Source organism: Zootoca vivipara, chromosome 11, assembly GCF_963506605.1.
Source record: "Zootoca vivipara chromosome 11, rZooViv1.1, whole genome shotgun sequence".
In the NCBI taxonomy this organism is placed as follows: domain Eukaryota; kingdom Metazoa; phylum Chordata; class Lepidosauria; order Squamata; family Lacertidae; genus Zootoca; species Zootoca vivipara.
This window is the reverse complement of record NC_083286.1, coordinates 27,632,521-27,656,568: the sequence shown is the minus strand read 5'-3', so window position 1 is coordinate 27,656,568 and position 24,048 is coordinate 27,632,521. Positions and strand designations below refer to the sequence as shown.

General features: G+C 39.6%; 1 protein-coding gene across 4 annotated transcripts in view; it reads right to left on the bottom strand.

The window, feature by feature from the left end:
• The window catches only part of KIAA0825 (KIAA0825 ortholog), a 191,411-nt gene that overhangs the window by 147,448 nt on the left and 19,915 nt on the right, over positions 1-24,048 (bottom strand). For 3 of the 4 annotated variants that reach the window (XR_009558323.1, XM_060280189.1, XM_060280188.1), the window contains exons 5-11: positions 22,024-22,191; positions 16,051-16,145; positions 13,588-13,815; positions 11,364-11,629; positions 8,053-8,203; positions 4,392-4,582; positions 1,024-1,206 (exon numbers count right to left, since the gene is read on the bottom strand). Coding sequence is in view for 3 of the 4 variants with exons in the window: in XM_060280189.1 (XP_060136172.1) it covers positions 1,024-1,206; positions 4,392-4,582; positions 8,053-8,203; positions 11,364-11,629; positions 13,588-13,815; positions 16,051-16,145; positions 22,024-22,191 (1,282 nt within the window). In the remaining variant the exon portion in view is untranslated. The remainder of the gene's footprint in view (positions 1-1,023; positions 1,207-4,391; positions 4,583-8,052; positions 8,204-11,363; positions 11,630-13,587; positions 13,816-16,050; positions 16,146-22,023; positions 22,192-24,048) is intronic. The other variant, XM_060280190.1, reaches the window with a different exon arrangement.

Below are 24,048 nucleotides of genomic sequence, written 5' to 3'. Positions count from 1 at the left end.
CCTCACTTTGGGGGCTTTTGGCCATGTGTACATTTCTTCATGTGTGTTCCAGACGGGACTTTTGGTCATGTGCTTATTCTCTCTCCCACTTACCCTTTCCCCCCTCAAACTCCTGCCTCTTTCCTTGTCCTCTTCTCCTTATTGTCTAGACCAGGCATAGGCAAACCCGGCCCTCCAGATGTTTTGGGACTACAAATCCCTTCATCCCTGACCATTGGTCCTGTTAGCTAGGGATGAAGGGAGTTGTAGTCCCAAAACATCTGGAGGGCCGGGTTTGCCTATGCCTGGTCTAGGATCAACCTTTATCTTCTAGGTCAATGGCTTTTAAAAATATTTTTCAGTCTTTTACCTGGCCTGCTCCTGTTGGGATTAGAACATATCAAAGACCCTTAGGAACACAGGATGCTGAGACTATTGGCCCATCTAGCTCTGTATTCTGACTGGCAGGAGTTTTCCAGAGTTTGGGGCAATGAGCTTCAGCCCTCCTGGCGACCCACCCCCACCCCCACATCCGGTCACATGCACATTATACATTTAAAGCACATGGCTTCCCACAAAAAATCCTGGGAAATGTAGTTTACCTCTCACAGAGCTACAGATTCCAACACTCTGTGCAAACTGCAGTTCCCATGATTCTTTGGTTAGATAGTTAGATATTGCTAGAGGCTTTGCTATTATTACCAAATTCTTAACAACGCAATCTCATGCATGTGGATTTGGAAGTAGTCTCTCTGTGTTAAACTACTCCTTAGTATGCATGTTTAGGATTACAGCCTTGAGAGTATGGAATATAGACTGGTTTCAAGTTTACCAGATTCTAATGACACTATTTTCCTCAAACAAATCTGCTGCAGGGTAAAACAATGTACATTCAAGCGCCACTTCCTATCCACAGTTGAAACCAATGTTCAGATTTTGGTGCATCATTACCATACTGGAATCTAGCCATTACACAAAAATAGACGATTGTTACTCCTTATATAGGATAAATGTCTGTTTGTCTTAAAATATTACATCACTTACTTATACAGGTTCTCCAATGGCGCAGTTAAAAAGACAGCTGCTGCAAGTAAATTATTGCAATACTTGTGTATTTTATAAATATGACGATTTCTGTCTTTTTGTGGGATCAACAGTTCTTGCACAGAACTGCAAACTGACCACAGTATGCTTTCACAGGTCATCAGAATTGCTATAACATCTATTCTGTAAGAGACAAAGCAAAAACCCTGAAATCAATCTAGGCATGCAATTCAACCCATTCCATCAAGTAATCTGCTACAATGCAGAAAGGATTTTTATATACAAGTGATCTCTTTTACATTATTTAAAATCATCAGGAATTTTAAGTAATAATAATATTACCTGTCCCTGGCACAACATTCCCAAAGTATACACCAAGCTCTCATGTTTCACGTTCCCCACTGATTTTAAGAAATGAATATTATCTGTGGGTTAGCTCCCTCCATAGATATGAATGAGGAAGGAATTCACCATTTGCACTGTTATACATGCGCAAGCTAGGATTATAATTTGTTAAAATTTACAATTTTATCCAATTATGAATATACTAAATAAAACATTACAACTAGATATATTTTAATTTCTCTGTTCCTTACACCTGTTATAAAATGAAAATTGAATATGTTTTTTTTCTGTTTTCTTCAGAACTTTTTATCCCCAGTTCTTAACAAATTTCAGAAACAATACTGAATATAAGTGGAATACATTTTAAATAATTTATATATACATTTGATTGTTTGCTTTATAATATTTAGACACACATATTTTCTTTTCCAAAAGGAAGACATTAGTTTAAATATTCATGGCACAATTTTATATAAAGAGTTTTGGAAACTGGTACCCTTTCCCCATTCCTTTAGTATGCAAGTTCCATTTTATATTGATTTCTCATCATAGGCTCCAGATGTGCTTTCTGAGTACTCTCTCTTTTCTCCCAAGATTTCTTTGCCACTTGCCCCATCTCCCATTGTTTCACTATGGTTCCTCTATTCTTGGTTCCTCTATTCTTACTTTCTTGCTTTTGTATGAACATGCTATATTATGATAACTAGTAGTATATGCCAAAGGTAAGGGTTACATAGCTACCAGTTAACGTGGCACTGTAAATGTCTTTGGCATGACAAAGAAGGAACAGCGAGTTGTAAAAAAGGATTGCAAAGACTATGGATACAACCTACATCCCACTGGCATTAATGACAAAGATCACATTTTGATTGTAATAGGACAGGATTGCTATCCAAACAATGTATACATCTGCCTATCAGATTTTCAAGAAGAATGACTCAATTGTCATGATTTCGACAAAAAGCAAATAAAGTACAGAATCTGCAGAGAACTGCAGAAACAGATCAGGACTCAAATACTCTAGCAGCTGAATTTGATCATACTCCTAATTCCAGAATTAATATTAAAAGCCTGCTCTGCTGCACAATAGAGTATGTATGTTCTCATTCTTCTTAATTATAAAGAAAATTAAATCTAGAAATCACTATGGTGTTTCCATTCTTTATGTATGCTTACAGACAATAGTCTAAGTATTTTCAGAAATACTGAAATCTATAAATCCACTGTATAATCAGGTTATACACAAAAGCAACATTTTGAAAAATAAGTTCCTTTGTCATTTGTACCTAGATGTTGGAAAATATGTGATATTTGAAGGATGGATCTGCTCTGCTTTGGCTTCAGTCTACCATGTTATTTTTCTATAAAAATAAAGCTTTGTATATTGCACCAAATATATTTATTTTGTAGCTTTTACTTCCATTGCTAGTTACTTCCTGGACAGGCCCGGCTCTAGGTAGACCCCCGGTGGCGCAGGGCACCATGGCGCCGGCCCGCCAGAAAGGCGCCGTGAGCTGCGCCCGCCCGCTGGCCGGCCGATCCGCCGATCCGCCGCGCAGCTACGCCCACCCGCCCACCGCGCTGGGAAACGGGGCGGGAGGGCGCCAGAGAGATCGCGCTTTGCCTGCCCGCCCGCCGCTGCGCCCACCCGCCCACCGCGCTGGGAAACGGGGCGGGAGGGCGCCGGAGAGATCCGGCGCACCACAGCGGCAGGGGCGTCTAAGACGGCCCTGTTCCTGGAAACATATCACATATTGAACTTAAAGGTTAAAAGCTGTAGTATGAATGATCAAAGGCATACAATTCTGGTGAACACTGAAAAGATATGCAACTACAGCTAGGACTAGAAAAACAACTTTTCCATGCATGAAAAACAAATTTCCAATGAGATATTTTATTGTTTTTAGAACAATTCACAGCAAACCATGGGCTCCAGCAGAGCTTCTGATTTACAGTAAGCACATGATCCCTAACCTTGGACAAACTGATGACTCAACTATAGTATGTTAAATCAAGCTAACTTGTTTCAATAAACCACTGTTTAGGACAGAGGTTGCCAATGAGGTGCCTATAGAAGAGAAGCATTGGCAACTTTGAAATTTTCCCTTGAAGTACTAACGAAGCCTCTCAGCCACCCTTTCTACTCACTACTCCCTTGGTCATGTGGTGGTTTAAGCTGGCTACCTTCTTCTCCCTTGAGAAGTACATAGAGCTGCAGGAGAGTGATGCTTTTTCACACTTCCTCTTTCAGCTCCACGTGTTTCTTAAGTTGAATCTACTAGATCCAACTTCTACTTAGACTACTTGGAAAAGCAAAGAATATGTATAGGGGTGTGTGTGTGTGTGTGTGTGCGCGCGCGCACTGTCCCTTTCTGTGCCTCTGTGGGGGAAGGGGAGAGAAATTGCTAGAGGGGGCATGACCCATTGTTCTCACCCAAAAAGTCCAAATGTATCCACAGGCCAAAAAATGTGGTGATCCCCTAGTTCAGGTTTGTATGACATGTTAACTTGTTAATCTAAAACAGAAGCAGATGCTTCTAATCTCCTCACAGCAACACCGGAGAAAAATGGAGGCATGAGTGTGCAAGCCAAAGGCTCACTGTAGCTTGTTTGTGTATCACTAAGCCATGGTTGTATTGTTACATTTGAATGCAGAATTATTTACTTAACATTCACAGAGTAAAAAGTTCAGGCACAAAACAACAATGCTTAGGCATAAAACAAAATTAACCTTTTATAAATGACTGGATGGCTTCCTCAGTCTTGTGCTTTAGACAAAACTTTAAATGGATTTATTTCAACAGGCTTTTAATGTGTAATTTCTGCTGCTTTTTAAAAACGTTTTTATATTCATTGCTTGTTAAATTGTATAGTTTTGTTAGCCTGTATTGCCTTTAATATGTTATTTCATGATTATTTCATCTTGATTTATGTAAGTTGTTCTGAATGCTCAGTAAGCAGAACAGGAAACAATAATAATACATTCACATCACTCATAGCGCAAAATTCAAATCAATCGTTACCTTATCTGTGGTGTTCTCTTGTAACTGGGCTGGGCCTGAAAATATCTGCAAGCCAAGAGTGCCAAGGATTCCTCTAGCACTTCTGTTAAAATCTCCTGGGCTAGCACAGGGGGTAGAACAGTCCATAGATCATGATGAAGAGCACAGCAGAAATAATGCCACATCTGGATGGAGAATGAGCATCGTTCCCCCTAGCAAAACCAACAAATGTTAAATGATACAAACCCATCTTCCTGAATGTCAGGTTGGATTCCGTGAATCTAATCCATTCAGGCCGAGAGGAAATAGTTGAAAAGTATGAACTGCTGAATAACTAGACCAGAAACCTTGCAAGATGCAAAACACATTTTCCCTCCCAAAAACAATTTCTTGTTTCAGCTGGGAAAGCAGCTTTCTTCCAAAACCACAAACATTTGACCTACCATAAACTTACCTTCCCCAAACCTATTTTGGATATGCATGCTGTACTGTGTAGTTACTAATTTACGAAATTGTGTACAAGTACTCACCATCTCTGCTGTGATCAAGGGCAAATCCCATTGTAAAAGGCTGACCAACCATGAAGCAGTTACTCTTATTTAGACTCTTAATTGCTACTGAGAATAACTTTCTATGCAGCTGTCACCAGAAAGTTAATACATCTCCAGGTGCTCCAACTTCTTCACTGAAGGCCATAAGCCGATGTTTTCCAAATGGGGAATTAATATCCACATTACAAGTTGAGTTATGTTTTATGTAGCACAGGTAACTCAGGCTGAAGTTGTACACATTCTTACCTCGGAACAAGCCCTATTGAACTAAATGGGAACTACTTCTGAGTAGACATGCATACAATTAAAGTACCCTAATCAGTGGTGTCCAAACTTTTTTCAAAGAGGGCCAGATTTGATGAAGTGAAGGGCCATGAGGGCTGACCAAAGGGCCAACCAAAGTTGTTGACCTTTTTTTTAGGATTGATGTTTTTGAGCTTTTTTTTAGTGTTAAAGTTTTTGAGGGTTTTAAAAGGATTTTACCCCAGGAAATAAACTGCCACAGGGGCTGGGTTAAACCGATTGGTGGGCCGGATTAGGCCCCCGAAACGGACTTTGGACATGCCTGCTGGGAGGTACATGTGGCAACAAAATTAGAGGATCCTTGCTGAGAGCCTTAATCCTACCACAATATAAGAGAAAGTACCTACAGACCAACTGAATGAGTTCACTTACACACTTATTTGCCTACACTGATAGATTATAGACATTATTATAATCCAACAGCCTAAAGTACAGCCAAAGAGTTAAAAATACACCCAGTGTTCCTTGCTGAATGTAAATGTTCATTCATTGTTAGAATTCTCTTTAAAGATCCTTTAGCTATTTTATTATATTTTAACAATACCAAAAACAAATATAGTAACAGTCTAAACTCTGTGACAATTTAATGTCTCTGTGCATTTTTTTTCATATAGCAGAAGACCAGAGATTATTATAATTTCCTGTCTGATATGCAACATACTATGAAGTTCTATTATTATGGGTCACTATAATGAAGTATAACTATTTTTGAAAAAAACCTTACCTGTGAAGAGCTCTGCAAATAATGCTTCCAAGATTAGCATCAAATTAAATGATTTATATGTGGACATTTTATTAATGTTTTATCATGCATTTTATGATATACAGGTAAAGTCATTAACTGTTGAAATTTGCTGCAATAGCAGTAAATTATCAGTAGGCATTATGAGTAAACATTGTTAAAATAACTGTAATATGAATAAATAAATAAATAGGGTGATATCCAATATTAGTCATACTCAGAGTAGACTCACTGAAATAAGTGACCTTCAGTAATTTAAGAACACTGATTTCAATGGGTCTACGTTGCGTATGGCTTTGTTGGATATCACTTTTCTTAGAAACTATTTAATAATTTATGAACCATTTTGAAGCCTTTTAAATTGAATTCAGTATTTATTTATTTTTTTAAAGGATTTAAAATACATTTAAATATATGTTCTACTGGGTATACTGTATATTTTATGTTCAGTTCATTGTATTTTATGTAGTTATTTGATATTAATTATCTGAAACTTCCAATATACCAGAATATATATTCTTCTTATTTAAATTATTCATATTATTTCATATCAAAGTGGATTCTTGGTAATAAATAGAATCCTCATTGAGATTTACAGGGAACCTTTTCCTGTTTGCTATTTGTTGTTATGTCAAAGTATCTGAATGGGTAAACATCTGCTATTTTTGCAAGCTTCATACAATAAAACAGATGTGGGCTTTTATTTAAATTGTATGTCAGGAAACAGGCAGCTGGGCAGTACTACATAAGCCACTCAGTATTATCTACAAATAGACAACTTTATTTTAGACAACTAGAAAACATACGTTTTGGAGATTGCAGCAGATGTTTGTTTCATTAAAAGCTTTATTTCAGTTTGGTAGCCAAGCAGGTATTCAATCTATTTAGTTGGTGAGATACTGCACTAGATTGCTTTCACATCACACCACAAGCTACTGAAAACTGAATCTGTTTTAGAGTGCAAATCCTCACTGCACACCTTGGTTGTGGCATTAACTATGGTTCAGCTATCCAAGGTTTGAAATAAAGGTTCACTGTCATTTTTAAATATTTATATTATGTATAGAAGACAATATCAGAATTACTACACTTCGCATACTAGCTAATTATTTTATCCACCGACAAAAATACTGAGCTCAGTGCATAGCCATGGAAAAATTCATTGCTCCAGTGAGTGTTGATTGGTCATGCATCCTGGATAGCAGGGCTGGCCCACCCATGAAGCAAGATTAGGTGGTTGCCCCAGGGGGCAGATATGGGCCTGATGAGCACACTGCCATTACACCCCGTGGGTGCCACCCATGCTGCCTCCTGCTCTGCAGGTGCATCCTGCTGCTGCCTCTGCCATGGGTGCACATGGCTGCCATGCACACCCACCATGGCAGAGCATTTTTCCTCAAGTTGCCAAATGTTACAGGCCAGGCCTACTCCCAAGCATAGCTGCCAAGTTTTCCCTTTTCTCGCGAGGAAGCCTATTCAGCATAAGGGAATTTCCCTTAAAAAAAGGGAGAACTTGGCAGCTATGCTCCCAAGCAGTAAATCATTCAGAGGAAGCAGGCAGGTGCTTCTATGGGTGCATATTTTGGGATTATAGTAAACTATAGTTATTTTATGTATTTACTTTCTTGCAACACACTGCAGTTCTTTTATGGCACAGTACTTTGGAACAAAGTTTGGAAGTTACTCGATTCAACCAGTTGGGGACATTTAACAGAAGTTTAGATAAGACAATAATGAATTCATCTGTTTTATATCCAATTCAAAAAAAGAAAAAATAATAATGATGAGTACTAAAAAGCACACAAAGATGTACTCATACCAGAATGTAAACATCTAGAAGGACTCAATATTGTTTTGTAATTACATAATATTATAGCTTGGCCTTTATTCTTGACCATTGTTGCATGCACATAAAGCCCATTGAACTCAATGAGGCATATGCACACATAGTTGTTGTAGATCAGCAACCTTAAAATGTAACCTTGATTCCAGCTAGTATTGAACCTATGTTTCAAATTAATCAAAAAGAAAACAAAAGAAAGAAACATTTGTGTAAAAGGAAAAGCTAGTAAACTTAACATCACACCTCATAAAAAGCTTTGTAGTCATCCCAGTAGTGACTCTCGGCATCCTGTAAAATAGTTGTAGCACAAATTCTGATGCAGTAGTTTGTAACTTGAAACTGAAGAACACTGATCAATTCCTGATATTGCTGGAGAGGCATTAGGAATACAGGCCTGTTCAAATGATCAAAGAAGGAAAGATTTAAGACCAGTGCAGTAGGAGGTAACAATCCACAGTTGTACAAATGGTTTGGATTATTAAGTATCAATCATTCATTTCCTCTTGATTCTTGAATCTAAACCCACGCTCACGTTAAAATCTGGTCTTTGTTACAGAGTCTCTTTGAAAATCTACTTCCACTGTTTTACAAATGTGTACTATACTACTTAGGCAAATAGCACTGTCAATCTACTGCTAAATGATTGGATTGCTATTATTGAAATGCAATGTAGAATTATAAGTGGTACTTCTAAAGAATACTTAAGGGATAGTTCTTTTTATTTAAAAAAGTGGTCTGGTAGGAAAAATACCAAACTGTTTGATACATGCACAATTATTATAAAAACTAGTATCTTGAAGCCCGTTAAATTAACGGGTGTTAAAACATGCAATTCCCCCCGCCCATTCCCTCCTCTCTCCCCCTCCCTTCTTTTCTCCACCCACACGTGCCGGGACTCTCCTGGGCTGCTTCTCTGTCGCTGCTCTGCCTCCTCCTCCTCCGCTGCTGCGGTCCATGCCTAGGCAGGAGAGGGGGGAAGGTAGGGGCGGCCAGGGCCCTCTTTCCTTCCTGCCCTCCCCCTGGGCTTGAGCCTGCTTTTGCGAAGGGTTAGCGGGGAAGAATGAGCAGCATCCCTCCGCTGCCACCGGCTTCTTGCTGAACGCAGCGGAGGCACGGGGTAGCAGAGGAGATGCTTCACGGAGCAGGGAAAGAGGGGCGGGCGGCGGGCGGCTGCCACCCGCCCCTCCTTCCCTGCTCCCTGTCAAACATCTCCTCCCCCCCAGGCTGCTCTTCCTCCCCCCCCCATGCACTGTCCCCGCTTCTGTCTGCCTCTGACCATGCACCGCGAGGGAAATGGTAGGCAGAGGGGTGGGGGGGAGAGAGAGAGCGCGTGTGTGTGACGCCCGCTTGCTGCTGGTCATCGGGAGGGGAGCGTAGGAGAGAAAAAAAGGGGGGAAAGCAGCCTCCTTCTCCTCGCCTTTCCCAACCCACCCAGAGCTGAGCCTGCCACACGCCGGGTAGGTGGAGGGGTTGGGATGCGGCGATGGGGTGGGGGTGGGGAACAGCGGCAGCGGGGACACGAACGCCCCGGCGACGGCGGGGAACGCGCACTCGCGTCTCAATCCCTCACGGTCCCTTCCTCTCTTCCCCTCGCGCCATTAATCGGGAGGCGAGGCGCGGAACGGCAGTTTGGAGGGGAAGCCGTTGAGGGAGAGAGAACCGCATTCCGCCCCCCCGGCTCTGTGTGCGTCCAGTCTCTGCATCCAATCCCTGTGTCCGTGGGGCACATGCTCAGTAGCGCGGAAAACGGGACACACGGAATCTGGATGCAGAGACACAGGGACTTTATTATATAGGATATATACTAATATCAAGGTTAGCACAAGAAAGGTTAGGCTCTTCTGACCAGGGTGGTGGTTTTGCTGCTACCCCCATGCCTTCTATTCCCACCACCCCATCCTCTTTGCACCAGCAGTGGAGCTGTTCTCCTCTTCCCCTGGCCACCCACATTGCCTATTCTCTCTGCCTCAGTGTCTTGTTCTGAGGAAGAGACAAGAAAACCCTTCCTGAAAGCACAACATTTCAGACACAGTTGCAAAGGGAATGCCTATGCCAACAACCACAGCTTGCTACAACAGAGGAAGTTTATAATCCAATTGTCGGTAGTGGTGAACACAATAAGGGGAGGGGATAAAAATAAGTGAGGCAAGGTTATCAAGCACTGACCAGCTATTTCAACTACACATAGTTAGGCTTAGTTTTATTTGGGTATGTGGATTAAGTGAAAGGCGGCACTAAAATGTGAATTTGGATGAGGAATTTGGAGAAGATGGTGCAAAAGAAACTCTCAGGAAGGAATTCTAAATCTAAGGTGAAGAAAAGGAGATGGGTTTTGAGACAAAAGCAACCTTCTGAAGAAGTCAAAGCCACAGGAAAGGACATGGTGAAAAATTGTGACAGAAAGGTACAGTAAGTCAAGCCCGTGGAGAGCTTCAAAAGGGAAAAAAACCCAGTGAATTTGTGTTGAATGCAGAAGCTGCTGAAAAAGAACATCACATGGTTTGAATTTCAGGAGAAGTGAATGATTTGAGCAGCAGAGAAAAAGGAAGAGTAACAACAGAAGAGGAGAGAAAAAGACAAATAGAGTAATAAAATGGCATTTGACTAAAGTGGTATGGGGGAATTGACATGACAATTAAAAAAGGTAAAGGTAAAGGTCCCGACAGTTAGGTCCAGTCGCAGATGACGGGGTTGCAGCACTCATCTTGCTTTACAGGCCGACAGAGCCGGCGTTTGTCCGCAGACAATTTTTCCGGTCATGTGGCCAGCATGACTAAGCCACTTCTGGTGAAACGGAACACCAAAACCAGAGCAGCGCACGGAAACGTCGTTTACCTTCCTGCCGGAGCGACATTTATCTACTTGCACTTCTTTTGGTGTGCTTTTGAACTGCTAGGTTGGCAGGAGCTGGGACCGAGCAACGGGAGCTCACCTTGTCGCAGGGATTCGAACTGCTGACCTTCTGATCAGCAAGCTCAAGGGGTTCAGTGGTTTAGACCACAGCGCCACCCACATCCCTGACATGACATTACCCTCTCCCCAAATCTGATTTATATGTAACGTACGTGTCTCTGTGTGTGTGCACATAATATTATCTGTAAGTTGCTCCATGACAAAAAGTTTTCTGGGCAGCTTACAATAATTGAGTATAAAAAGCTTTAAAAACAAAATTAAACATTAAACCACAAATTCCAAAGCAATATAAATACAACAAGGAAAATAAAACTCACCACATCCACAACATTCAAACACAATTTTAAACCCAAAGTGGTCCAGACTACATGAATAATTTTAAAGGTCTGGATGAAGAAAGACAGGGCTGTAACTGTTCTGCTTTGACAAAAGTTTTAGATGCTTCTTTGAAGTCACAGTGGTGTACAGAGTGAATGCTAGATCATAGTAATCCAGGGTGGAAAGAGAAAAATTCAAGGCACTGGCAGAAAACAGCACATTGTTTTAAGTTGTTTCTTTTAAATATATTTGTTGTATCACTGAAATGGAATTGTTTGATTTACTGGTATTTATGGCTATTTTAATCAATACAACAGACTCACTTTCTAGTGGTATCTTTCATTAGATGCTGATACATATTAAAATGCTGATAGACATGCACTGCTGTGGAGAGAACAGTATACAAGTTCTGCAGTGGAGCTCTGGAAGGGACATCTTTACTTCTCTCCTCCAACCTTGTCAGGACAGCTGTTGCTACTTTGCAGCAAGCCTCTACAAAGTTTGCTCTAATTTCCTGGAGAGACTCATCTCTGCATGCCAGAGCCAGGGGAAGCAACTTGTCAAGTTCCTCCATGATGTCAGAACAAAACTAGGGAAATAAATGTGACATCCAGTTAATTTTATACTGACAGCATTATTTATACCTGTACAGTACGACAAATACTGCATTTGGCAAAAGACAAATGTAAGCTTCATATTGTTTGTACTTCCTTATATTAAAAAAGAAATGTGTACATGAAAAGCTTAGACCATGTAAGTTGAAGCTAATATTTGCCAAATTTATCTTTTTTTTAAAAAAAAAAACCACCTAGGAACAATTCAACTAATGAACAGAAGCCCTGTATGAGCACACAGGGGAAGAAAGAGGGGTCATATCATTGGCATGCTGAAATGTTTGCCCTGATGTAATGATGACCTTACTAGATTGAATTCCTTCATTGACATTTTTCCTATATGAAGAACTCTGAGATCTCCATAGATGCACACATTAACTTTTAATCAAATGTCAAAACAGACAATAATAGTGGTTACTTGTTTTTGAACTCAACTCCCTCCAAGTCCAAGCATGTTACTTGAAACTCATTGATTTGATTGAGATTTTCATATACTGTAATGGTTATAAGTGACTGAGTCCTGTGCACCTAGATATTGAATGCTTTTTTACTCCCTCTTCCGCCAAGTGAATGAAGAGCACTGTTTACCAAATGCTTCAGTCAGGGTAGGGCAGTAGCCTCTAGTATGGGCATTAAACATATACTGTAGTGTAGTCACACAGTTGACTCTAAGTAGTGCTGCCATAACTCTTGCCTTCATAAAAACAAAAGTATCTTATTATAAGCATGCACCTGGAACCCTAACTAGGTGGGGAAACATACTCTACCTACCCCTTTTTACTGCAAATTGCCCCCTCCTGACATGCTTCTCAGAAGAGAAGCGACAGTCACAGTCTTAACAAGTGATGTGGTTGCAGACTGCTTTGTTCCAGAGAAAGCCTCAAAAAGAGTCAGTTTATTAATTCAGTCACAGTAAAGGTAAAGGTAAAGGGACCCCTGACCATTAGGTCCAGTCGTGACCGACTCTGGGGTTGCGCGCTCATCTCGCATTATTGGCCGAGGGAGCCGGCGTATAGCTTCCAGGTCATGTGGACAGCATGACAAAGCCGCTTCTGGCAAACCAGAGCAGCACATGGAAACGCCGTTTACCTTCCCGCTGTAGCGGTTCCTATTTATCTACTTGCATTTTGACGTGCTTTCGAACTGCTAGGTTGGCAGGAAATTCAGTCATATAAGCGGTAAAATTCTACCTGGACAGTATCATTTCAGGCTGCAGTTGGATAAATTGAATGTTTGAATGCTACCCAACAAGAAAATATCCCTGAACATAAAAAAGGAAATTGAGGAGGAAGGCTGGGCTGAACTGTTTTCCTTGATGCACTCACTTTGTATGATAAGAGGGGTTTAAAAAAAGAAGAAGAAGATGAGGTGGTATTCAAACATGTAATACAGCCGAAGACAAGATTTGCAATTTAATTCTATGCCATATAAACTGACCCAAAGTGTGGAAGGAACTGGAGTAGAAGAGACTACTCTAGGTTGAGTTGTTTTTAATCTTCAATCCCCAATACACAACTCCATGAATTAGGCTTTAATTTTTCTCCCACTGTAGCTTCAGATCTGAACCCCTTCTGCCCCTGTGTGTTTTTATGGTTTTATATTCATTGCATTTTAGACTTTCCCTAGTGAACTACCTTACTAATGTGTCTCAGTCTCATCAATGCGTCTCCACCTACAAAATTAATTTCTTCGTGGGACAGAAATCCAGGCTATTTACTAAAATGGATACATTTTTAAAGTATTAAAATGGATACATTTTTAAAGTTCTTAGAATATATGTTGAGATCTATAAAGCAATATTAAATAATTTAGCACAGGTTTTCATTCCATGTATTTGACTCTTAAAATACTGGAAGTGCAAGTGCTCCAATGTGGGTAAACGAACCCGGCATTTTGTAATCCCCCTTAAAACTTCAGATCTTTTGATACATGCCTTTGAAATTTGTTTTGGTTGTTCTTCCTCATGGACTACTTCCCTGAGCTCCTTCATGTGCTGTACCTTTACAATATGCATCACATAGCAGGCAGCTGAAGTGTGTTCATTCTGCTCATGTTGAAGAATTTTATTGGAAAAATCTTCAACTGCAATTGTTATACAGTGAGCTACTGAAGAGGACAGGTCTTTAAATGCTTTTCTCCAGCCGAAATCTAGTATGGTAGTCTGAAATATAGAAGTATACAGACAAAAACTGAACAGTCAAATGTTTCTGTTTCAATTATACCTAAGCTGATCAAATGGTCTACTGAAGCTCTTTGTATACTTGATACACAATACACTTGGAACTGACTGACTCTTTTCTTCTGGATGTGGTGTGAAGGTGATATTTTTGCTGCTGTGTTATGCCTCCTCTCCCATTCATTTCACTGTGGCCCATATATGAAACATTTTAGGCAGCTTCCCTACCCACCTTCTCCATACACACACCACATCATGTCCCTCCTCATCCCACTGGTATGAAAGTGCTTTTGTAAACTTGCCAGAGTCCAAGCTTCAGCAATTGTCAGAAGTGTTTGGCGACTGGCTTGGGAAATGGGAGGTCAGGGTTAGCTGGCAAAGCAGGAACGTTTAACATTGCAAAATTTTAGATGGTCAAGCCTTTAATTTGCTATTGATTCCCATACCCCCACCCCTTGTTCTTTAAAGTTTAAGGGCAACAGCCTGCTCAAAATTTCTTTTTTTGGGGGGGAGGCATAGCGTCTTTAGTAATTACCCCAGAATGCTTCAGTTGGTATACAAACCCAGTGACTATAGCTGAGTGACTTCTTTCAGGTTCCTTTACTTAAAATAATCAGTTCACACATGCTACAAAGAGAAGCAAGCCAGATAGGGGAAACTCAAACTAAACTCACAACTCAGGAAAGCCACCCAAGTCCTGCACCCAGATGTTTTTCTTCTGGGTAGTGTGGGTATTAATTAAAGGCTGTTGCCGATGCCAACAGTGTCTACTTGCACTTCTTCAGAGAAATAATGTAAAGTGTTTTAATGCTATGGAACTGAGATTCTACGTGCTGTAATATCTGTGTTCTCTGGGTTCTGTAGATGCTATTGCAGTCAGTTTTATTGTTATATTTCTTTTGTATATTAAATGTTTTACTGATGATTTCTATTCATTATAAAGTGTTTCAACAAAACCTGGTGAGACAGGATATAAACAAAATAAATAATTGTATCCAGCGGAGTCGGCTCCCATCAGCAGAAGCAGGGATTGAGGCGATTTATGTAAATTGCCTCTGTCCTCTGCAGCTCTCCATGCCACCTCCCATGCTGTCCCAAAGCCACCACCACAACGCCACACACCCAAAGATTCTGGAGGAGCGGGACATTGTTCAGCTGACAAAATTGTCTGCTAGATCAGAGTCTTCAGTTGGATGCAACTCTGAAGATGTTTGAATGATGTTTAAATAAAGGAACAACGTATGTAAGAACTGCAGAGTTTGGGTTTTCTTTCTCAAACAGAAACTTGCTTTTGAAAGTGAGGGACTTTGTGAGGTGCAATAGGTATCTGCCATGTAAAGACAAAAAGTAAACATTTTCACTGGTAAGCCCTTACACTTCAGTATCACCAGTTCTTTGGATCCCAGCCCTAAAAGCTGAGAATAGCAATCCAGTTCATTTCTTCAGTAATCAGCTTTGTAATCCATTTGATGCCAAGCTTTGTTTCATTGATGATCTAAAATGTTGTATGTGTATATAACTAGGACTCTTGATCCTTGGTTCTAGATGAACTGATTAGTCCCCTTTGTGTTCTTTATTCAGTCTTATTAAGTTGCTGATAGTTGTTATATTTAAAATGTGATAGAACTGATTCATTAATTTGGGTCAGATGCAGCTCAAAAGCAATATATTTTACGGCTCAGTCGAAGTGGAAGAACTCCCCTCACTAGCTGCAGAAAGTGGCTTGTTTCTTGGTAATGCTAGACTATGAGAAATAGATATGAGTGCTTTTTATTTGTAGGATGATATGGAATATATTAATATGAAAAGAGCCTGTGCAAATGGCCATCATAAACTGTAAGAGCAAGCTTATGTAAATATAGATCCTCAGTTTTCAACACACACCTGAAAATACTTTTGGAAACATCGGGAACATTAAATAAAAACTTACAATGGCACCTTTATATGTTTTTATGTTCACTGCCTTTCTGATAGTGACTTTGGTCTTCTAATAGTGTTGCCACAAAATGGTTTAACAGCTTCTTTTATATTCACAAATTTTTGTATATGGTATTTTTTCTTTCCAGCCTTGGTCTTTGCCGGCTTAAATTACTAATGGCACTGAAATTATTAGCATCTTAGCATAAGGGATTTGTAATGAATATGTTAATAGGTCCTTATCTGTATTGATGGCACAGACAAAACAGGCTCCCAGAGAGTTTGACTCTTTATTTTACTCACCTCTTTTACCTGAAGTAACTGTTCAGGAAGCACACTGGTTTCATTTGCTCTACTTTCCCCTATTAAAAGCTCCCCACCAGCTTTCTTCAGAACTCCTGCACAGTATGACAAATGGGATCAAAGTTAAGATTAAGGCTGTGGAAAACTTGAAATATCAATACATTCTATAAAGATATTCAGCAAGCTGCAGTGGAATGTTAGCAATGAAATAAAAGTAAAATTCGGGTTGCAAACAAAATTCTCTTTTTGATAACTACATTTTGTTTTATTTAATTGTATATATATTATATACAATATTTATATATTTAAATGTTGGAATCAACAGTCTATTAAGATACTTACATAAAAATATTAGTAACTTAGAAAAAGTCAGTTAAAAATAAAATATTCAAAACTTTCTAACAATTGGAATCTACAGTCTCCCAACTTGCTGGTGTGGGAGATCTGTCCCCAGCTCATTGCAGCATTTGACATGTTTGTGGCCTGCCAGTAACAGACCCATATCTTTAAATAAATGTTTCTCCCAATCATATGTAAAGTAGGAGTTGTGCACTTTAGAGCACAAATTGGAGCCTAGCAGGAGGCATACCTGCCCAAGGATGCCTCTCCAGATAGTAGTCTGTTATGGAGCACCTTCGGATTGCACACCTAGTATGTAAAGAGGAGTATAACCTCATCTGGGATTGATTTCACACCAGCCAACTTTCCAACCTACACATTGACAATCTAATCTGGATTAAGTTTCAGAGGCTCTCCCATAGTCTCTCAAAGAATTTGGGGCTCATGCACACTTCTCCCACCACTTTCCCTGAGAAAGCCTGCTCTTTGCCACAGAATTGGAGCAAACAACAATCGGGTTTTCTGTGGATTGACATTTGCTCCGATTCAGTGGTAAAGAACAGGTTTTCCTGGGAAAAGTGGTGGGGCAAATGGCATACTGCTTAAACTCATTCTTTCTAGGCACGAGGCAAGCCAAGTGTCGACAAGCCCTTGTTCAAGAGTTCCACAGGCTCCGTGAGATTAAGTGGTGGAAAAGAGCAGTAATGCTGCTTGTCATCTGCATATTGGCAATGTTGCTGATCCAATGTGGTGTACTAATTAGAATGTGATATTAGGACCTGGCAAACCGACACATGAAGTTAACTTGGGCCAGTCTCTCTCAACCTCGTGGGTAGTTGTGAGGATAAATGGGGCAGCAGATTAAACCTATTGCTAGAATTTTTAAATATATACCACTTACACACCAAAATGGCTTCCACACGGTTTACAAGAATAAACCAGTGTGTGTGTGTGTGTGTGTGTGTGTGTGTGTGTGTACACACACACACCCAAACATAATTAAATGTGCAACAAAACAATTTCATCAAAACATTAAAAACATCCATGATTAAAATTTACAAAAATGCAAGCTCACTAAAACAGCACAACTGTTAAAACAGTTGAACCTTTGGATTCGTTAGCTAACTTGAGAGCACTTATACTGAAGGGTAAGATAGAAAAAATACTGGAGGGGGGGGGAAGAGACAAAACCTTCAGTGGTTTCATGCCTATGCTTGAAAATAATGGCAGATACAACCTATAGGCATGGGGTGGAACAGATATCACCCAGCACTACCTTCTGCCATCAGTTGTATTTCTGATCTGTGACTGTAATAAATCAATTCATTCATTCCTCTGTAATCAGCCACCCAGGAAGGATGTAATATTGTAATATTCTGCATCCTGGCTCCAATCCAGTCACAGAAGGACACCCATAGTTGATTATATCAAAAGTCTCTGAGAGGTCAAGTAGAACCAAGTGTTGTAATCATTCAGTTGCCAGCTTTAAGACATTCATCACAGTGACCAAAGCTCTTTCTGTCTCAAAGCCAGTCGTATCCAGTCTTGAATATGCATAGGAATGGGTTTACTAATCAGCTTTCTCCTAAACCAGTGGGGTTGAAAGCCCACCACCCTCTTTAGTATCTTGCCCCAAAAGAGGTTAGACTGGAAGGTAAATAGGGTCTAATCTTGGGGTTTTTGTTTTTGCAAGGATTGGTACCAATTTCAGGAACGAAGCACACACAATCTAATATCTGCTGATTCTTTAAGGGCAACAGAGACTACACCCTCCCTTAAGGAAACATTTACTATTTCTGAAATTCAAGTTTTGAAATCCACTCTGGCTACTGTTAATAATCATGATGGCTGGAAAGTGCTTGTGCCACTTTAAACCATTCAGTGATTTATAGTTTCTGTCTTTTATTTGCCCAGAAATATATAAACATTTATAGAAAAAAAGAAATCAACAACTGCAAATGCTTGTGTTTGCCAGATCCAGATGATTTACATCATCTGATAAGGAAATCAGCCCTGAGTGCTCCCTGGAAGGACAGATCGTGAAGCTGAGGCTCCAATACTTTGGCCACCTCATGAGAAGAGAAGAATCCTTGGAAAAGACCCTGATGTTGGGAAAGATTGAGGGCACTAGGAGAAGGGGACGACAGAGGACGAGATGGTTGGACAGTGTTCTCGAAGCTACGAACATGAGTTTGACCAAACTGCGGGAGGCAGTGCAAGACAGGAGTGCCTGGCATGCTATGGTCCATGGGGTCACGAAGAGTCAGACACGACTAAACGACTAAACAACAACAACAACAACAACAACAACAACAACATACAGTAAACAAAGGACATGAATCCCTATACAGTGGTACCTCTACTTACGAATAACTCTACTTACGAATGTTTCTACTTACGAATGGAGCTCCGTCCGCCATCTTGGATGCGGTTTAGATTTTTTCTACTTACGAATCTTTAGACAGGGTTGCTTCTACTTATGATTTTTTTTTCTCCCAATGCATTCCTATGGGATTCGACTTACAATTTTTTTCGACTTATGAATGTGCGTTCAGAACACATTAAATTCATAAGTAGAGGTACCAGTGTACTACTTTAACAAGAGAGATCCATTAAACACATTTAAAACTGACACTTCACTCTTTAAAAGCTAATATAGTATTACCACTATATGTATTTTAAGCAGTCAAATAAATATCCAAAAAGATCTGCAAGGCAGTATTCTTTCCCATAGTTTGCCCTGGGCAATGTGTGATAGTTATAGAGAAAAGGGATCTTGAAGAAAATTTAGCACCACATAAATTATTATTTTTAAGTGGGAGTGGGGAGATTTGCAAACATTTTGAGTGAGAATTTTATTTGTTAGTCCATTCCAATAAAGTGCTAACAAGTTAATGAAAATAAAGTCTTTCCAGCTGCTATGTTCTCAGTATAAATTCCATCTCCCCATCACCATGTTTCTTGAAAATAATCTTTATGAAAGAAACTGCTGCTGCTGCTGCTGCTATTTTTAGGATCTAAACACAGAGACAAAACTAACATTTTATGATTTAAAAGGCTACCCATTACAGCAGTGACTTTGTAAATGTGATCATGTTATTCTTTTACAGTGCTTTCTAGAGATTTATATGAAGTAATAGATTTCTTCTTAAGCTGTGAAGGGAAGACCTTTGCAAATCTTTCTAGTCCCCTGAGGCAAAGCTTGAAAACCTAAGGCCTTGACAAGTTTGCCCAGAGTGGTTTCAAAGAGCTCCACTGGAAAAGGCTTTTCTTGGAACTCATTATCAGATCTGTCTAAAGTTCACCTTTCTCGCTGAAATGGAGGAAAAAAAGGTGAGAGGAAGATGAAAAGTGTGTTAGATGTTTTTGAAAATCTCAACAAGAGACTTCTGAAGGACCAGAGGAAAGAGAAATCATACCAGAAGGGCAGAAGGAGAATATAATTTGACCAAGCATGCTTCATTCCAAATAAGAATGTTCTGCTTTATCCATGACTGCTGCTGAATGTTCCAGGTTCCTTCAAAGGATTGTATTGCCTGTGATAATGAACGTACTAGGTATGTCTGAACATTCCACTAATTTAATTGCAGTATATAGCAAGAATGGAACAGCAGGAATGGACAAGATCAACAAAGGAAAGGTTAATTTTTTTCAGCTGGTACCTGACAAAATCAATGTATTACTCAAATTTTGGTCAATTTTAGTTCTAGAAAAACAAGGAAGCGAAGTCAGAATATACTCAAAGCCTCAAAACTTAGTTGAAAATGACAAATATAACACCCTTGCCCTGATGACACAGAATTCACAGTGGGAAGAAAAACATTTTCACTTTTTTCATTATCCAAATCAAATTCATATTAGGTTAAGAATTCCTCATCCATTATGTTTCAATCCATGTTTTTCTAAGCCAACTGTTTTTGCATTCATGCAACTGAAGACTTATTTCAGATTGCTCTTTTTAAAATTTCGGTCAACGTTTTTTCCAGGTTATTACCTGATACTTCACGTATATATGGCCCTCAATGAGAACTACTTGTGTCTCTTAGTATAAAGACAAAGAATTAAATGTAAAAAGAAAAGTGAGCATGCTGAAATCAAGTGGAACACTTTTGAAATTATTGTTCTAAATGAAGTTCTGTGTTTTATAGAAGTAGAGGTAAAAGAATCAAATTCCAGAGAATTTAAACTAAGTTGAAAAAAAGAGTCCTGATTACTTCAGCATATATTCTCTGATAGTGTTCATTTCCCCCCACTATGTCCCTTGGTGCTATTGTCTGCCATGTGGTTACAATCAGAGAGCATCAGTAGGCAGTGCTTCCTTGAGTTGTAACTTCTATTTTCTGCCACCTAAATTGGCCTTCATAGGTTTCCATTGTGCAAACTGCAAAGGAACTTGTCTTGATGGCAGCGAGAAGTAGTGTGAACTACGCATCTCTCTTTTCTTTGCAGGTTTTTTCTTTTTTTGGTTCACAAGCAACCTCCTACCAAAAGCAGAATCTGCAGAAGAGACTACTTCCAAGGGATAATGCTATGAAAACGTATGAAGAGAAGCCCAGGTGGCCACCTTGCAAATTTCCGATGTAGAAGCCTTCGACCTCTCCGCCCAAGCAGCAGCTATAGTCCTAGTGTAATGAGCTTTACAAACCCTGGGAGCCACTTTACCCTTAACTACATACGCCTCCCTAATACAGTTCCTTAACCATCTAGCTAAGGAACTCTTAGAAGCCATTTGACCCCTCTTAAGACCCCCTAAGAGTACAAACAATCTGTCAGAAGATCTGAAATCTTTGATTTTTCTGAGATAAACCCTAAGTGTTCTTCTTACATCCAATTTATGCAGCCATTGCTCTTTGTCATCGCTGGGTCTAGGAAAAAAAAAGATGGCCAAGAAACCTTCTGGCTTAGCTGAAACTCACGATACCACCTCTGGCAAAATAAAATACTGTATAATATGAGGAACTTCTCAAAGAACCACTTTATTTTTGATGGAGCTTTACAAATGTTGGGTACATCATGATACCCTGAACAAAGAAAAACTAAACTTTCTGTTATAGTGTCAATTTTTTCATTTGTCTAACTAACTTCAGTATAATGCTAATATGAAAATATTGCAGGGCTCCAATTTATTCCATGCTGAGAAAACCCAGCCCACAGACAAAGTAGCCTAGTTGATTTGAAATGCAATACCTGGAAAAGAAATATGGTGGCACCATCCAAAGTACTCTGCCATTGTACTTCTATATTGCTTCCAAATTTCTTCTCAGGTTACTAATAGGTCTTTCCTTCTGCCATAACCCCTGCGAAGATACTGCTGCCCCTCCCAATGGCTTGCTGCTTCCTAAAACACACTTTCAATTCAGATCTCCCCACTCTGATCAATAAACTAATTATAATTTTGGGCGATTATTAAATCTTTCGTCATCTTATAGCTAGTAAGTTCATGTTTATGTTAATTATGAAAAAGTGAGAAAAAAATATTTCAAAAGACTCCAGAGTATACCAGAAATAAGTTGACATTACGGGATTGACAAAGAGGTATGTTATTTTCTCATCCCAATTATTCTATCTAGTGAATTTCTACAAGGCAATTCTTTTGAAAGAAAAATAAGATAAGTGGGGGAAAATGTACATTACCTTGAACATTTCTGTTCTCAGAAAAACATGGTAATAACAGCATTTCTGAAGATAGTTCTTCAACCTTTTCTTCCATCAACAAAAAAAGCTTTATAAGCTCAGAAAGACATCTGAGTTGATGTAGTGTCAAACAGAAGTTTCTCCCTTTTCTAGAACATTCTTGAGCCGCTGCAAAACAAGTGGGAGAAATTAATTTCATACAATATCTATATTGTAGCATATTTATATAAGTGCACTAAAATACATCAAATGTGATATATAATATCTCCTACATCAACAATATTACTAAAAATGATGTCTGTATAAAGAATACCTGTATGAAATGTGGGTCACTATAGATAAAAATTTAAAACTTTTGTGATGCCTCTGAGAAGGGTCTGTTTTTCTTAACCAGGCAAGTTCAGAAAATTAGTGTTGACTATTTCTCAAATCCACAAGAATTGTATTATGATGTACAACAAAGTTGCATATTGTCATTAATACTGTTCAATAGTTGAACATCTATGAAGACATTGGAATAAATTATCCAGACATCTGGGGTGAGATGTTAATAAGCTAAAGAAACCCAGTTCTATTTTTTATTTTCAAAAGTTACATAACCACAGATCACGGCCTAGAATAACTGGGGCCCCTCTTAGATTGCATGAAAGCAAGTAGATGGAGACTGAATCCAGGCAAATGGGGATAGTGAGGTTACCTATTCAAGTATTTCCAGGTAGAATTCTATCTGTAACCAGTATGTGGCTTCTGGAGGCTCAAGAGATAACATGATATTTCAGCTGTGATCCTTTCTGTAGATTTGGAATCTAGCAACTGTAATTTAGTACTGTACTGCACAACCTTGAGAAACATTGCTGCAGTGCATTCAGTAAGTAAATCTACACTCATATGAAAATTAAAATACTGTCCATTAAAAGTTTTGTAAATGAACCCCAAAGAAAGGATGAAGTTCTGTCCATGTGGTTGGTGAAATCTATGTGGATCAGGATCAGAAGTTTTTTGGTGGTGGCAACTCAGTTCCTACAAAAGGATGGAGTCAATTATTAAATGATAAATAATTGATTTTTGAGGGATTTCCCCCTCTGAGTTATGCATTTACATTTTGCTAGTCATTGAGATTACAGTAAGCAGAGAAAGTGAAGCTAACAACAAATGTATAAAGGCTATTATTCTTACAACAGTTTCTGCTCCCATCTGGGGACTCAACTAGATTGGTAAAGAAAAAGCAATTTATATGTGTTGCATATGCGATATAACAGGGACCCAGGTGGCGCTGTGGTTAAACCACTGAGCCTAGGGCTTGCTGATCAGAAGGTCGGCGGTTCGAATCCCTGTGACGGGGTGAGCTCCTGTTGCTTGGTCCCAGCTCCTGCCAACCTAGCAGTTCGAAAGCACGTCAAAATACAAGTAGATAAATAGGAACCGCTACAGCGGGAAGGTAAACGGCGTTTCCATGTGCTGCTCTGGTTTGCCAGAAACGGCTTTGTCATGCTGGCCACATGACCTGGAAGCTATACGCCGGCTCCCTCGGCCAATAATGCGAGATGAGCGCGCAACCCCAGAGTCAGGTCACGACTGGACCTAATGGTCAGGGGTCCCTTTACCTTTATGCGATATAACACTGTGCCACCAGATAGTGCTGTGCAGTACCATTTTTCCCTTCCAGATTTCCTTGTGTAAATTTACAACGCATTTAACTGAAACGCTTCTTTGATGTGTCTAGATCCAGCCTGGGATTTAGCTTAAAATCTTTCCTAAAAGAGAGGTGAAGGCCTCAATATGTGATTCCAGATCAAGTTTAAGTGAAGACTTTGTCCAAAAGCTTTCTGATATGTACACTGCTGCCTCTTGAGGATAGCCACTTAAAATAAAATTAGAGGGGGTCAAAGCAATATTCTTCTCTGCAGACTCCAGTGTCCTAACTTGTCAGTTTATGTTCTGGGCTCACTGCACCTGCTTCTCTCCTGTCTTCCTTTATTTTCATTTATCTAACTACATTTCTGCTTTTTGTTTTCCTGCCTCCCT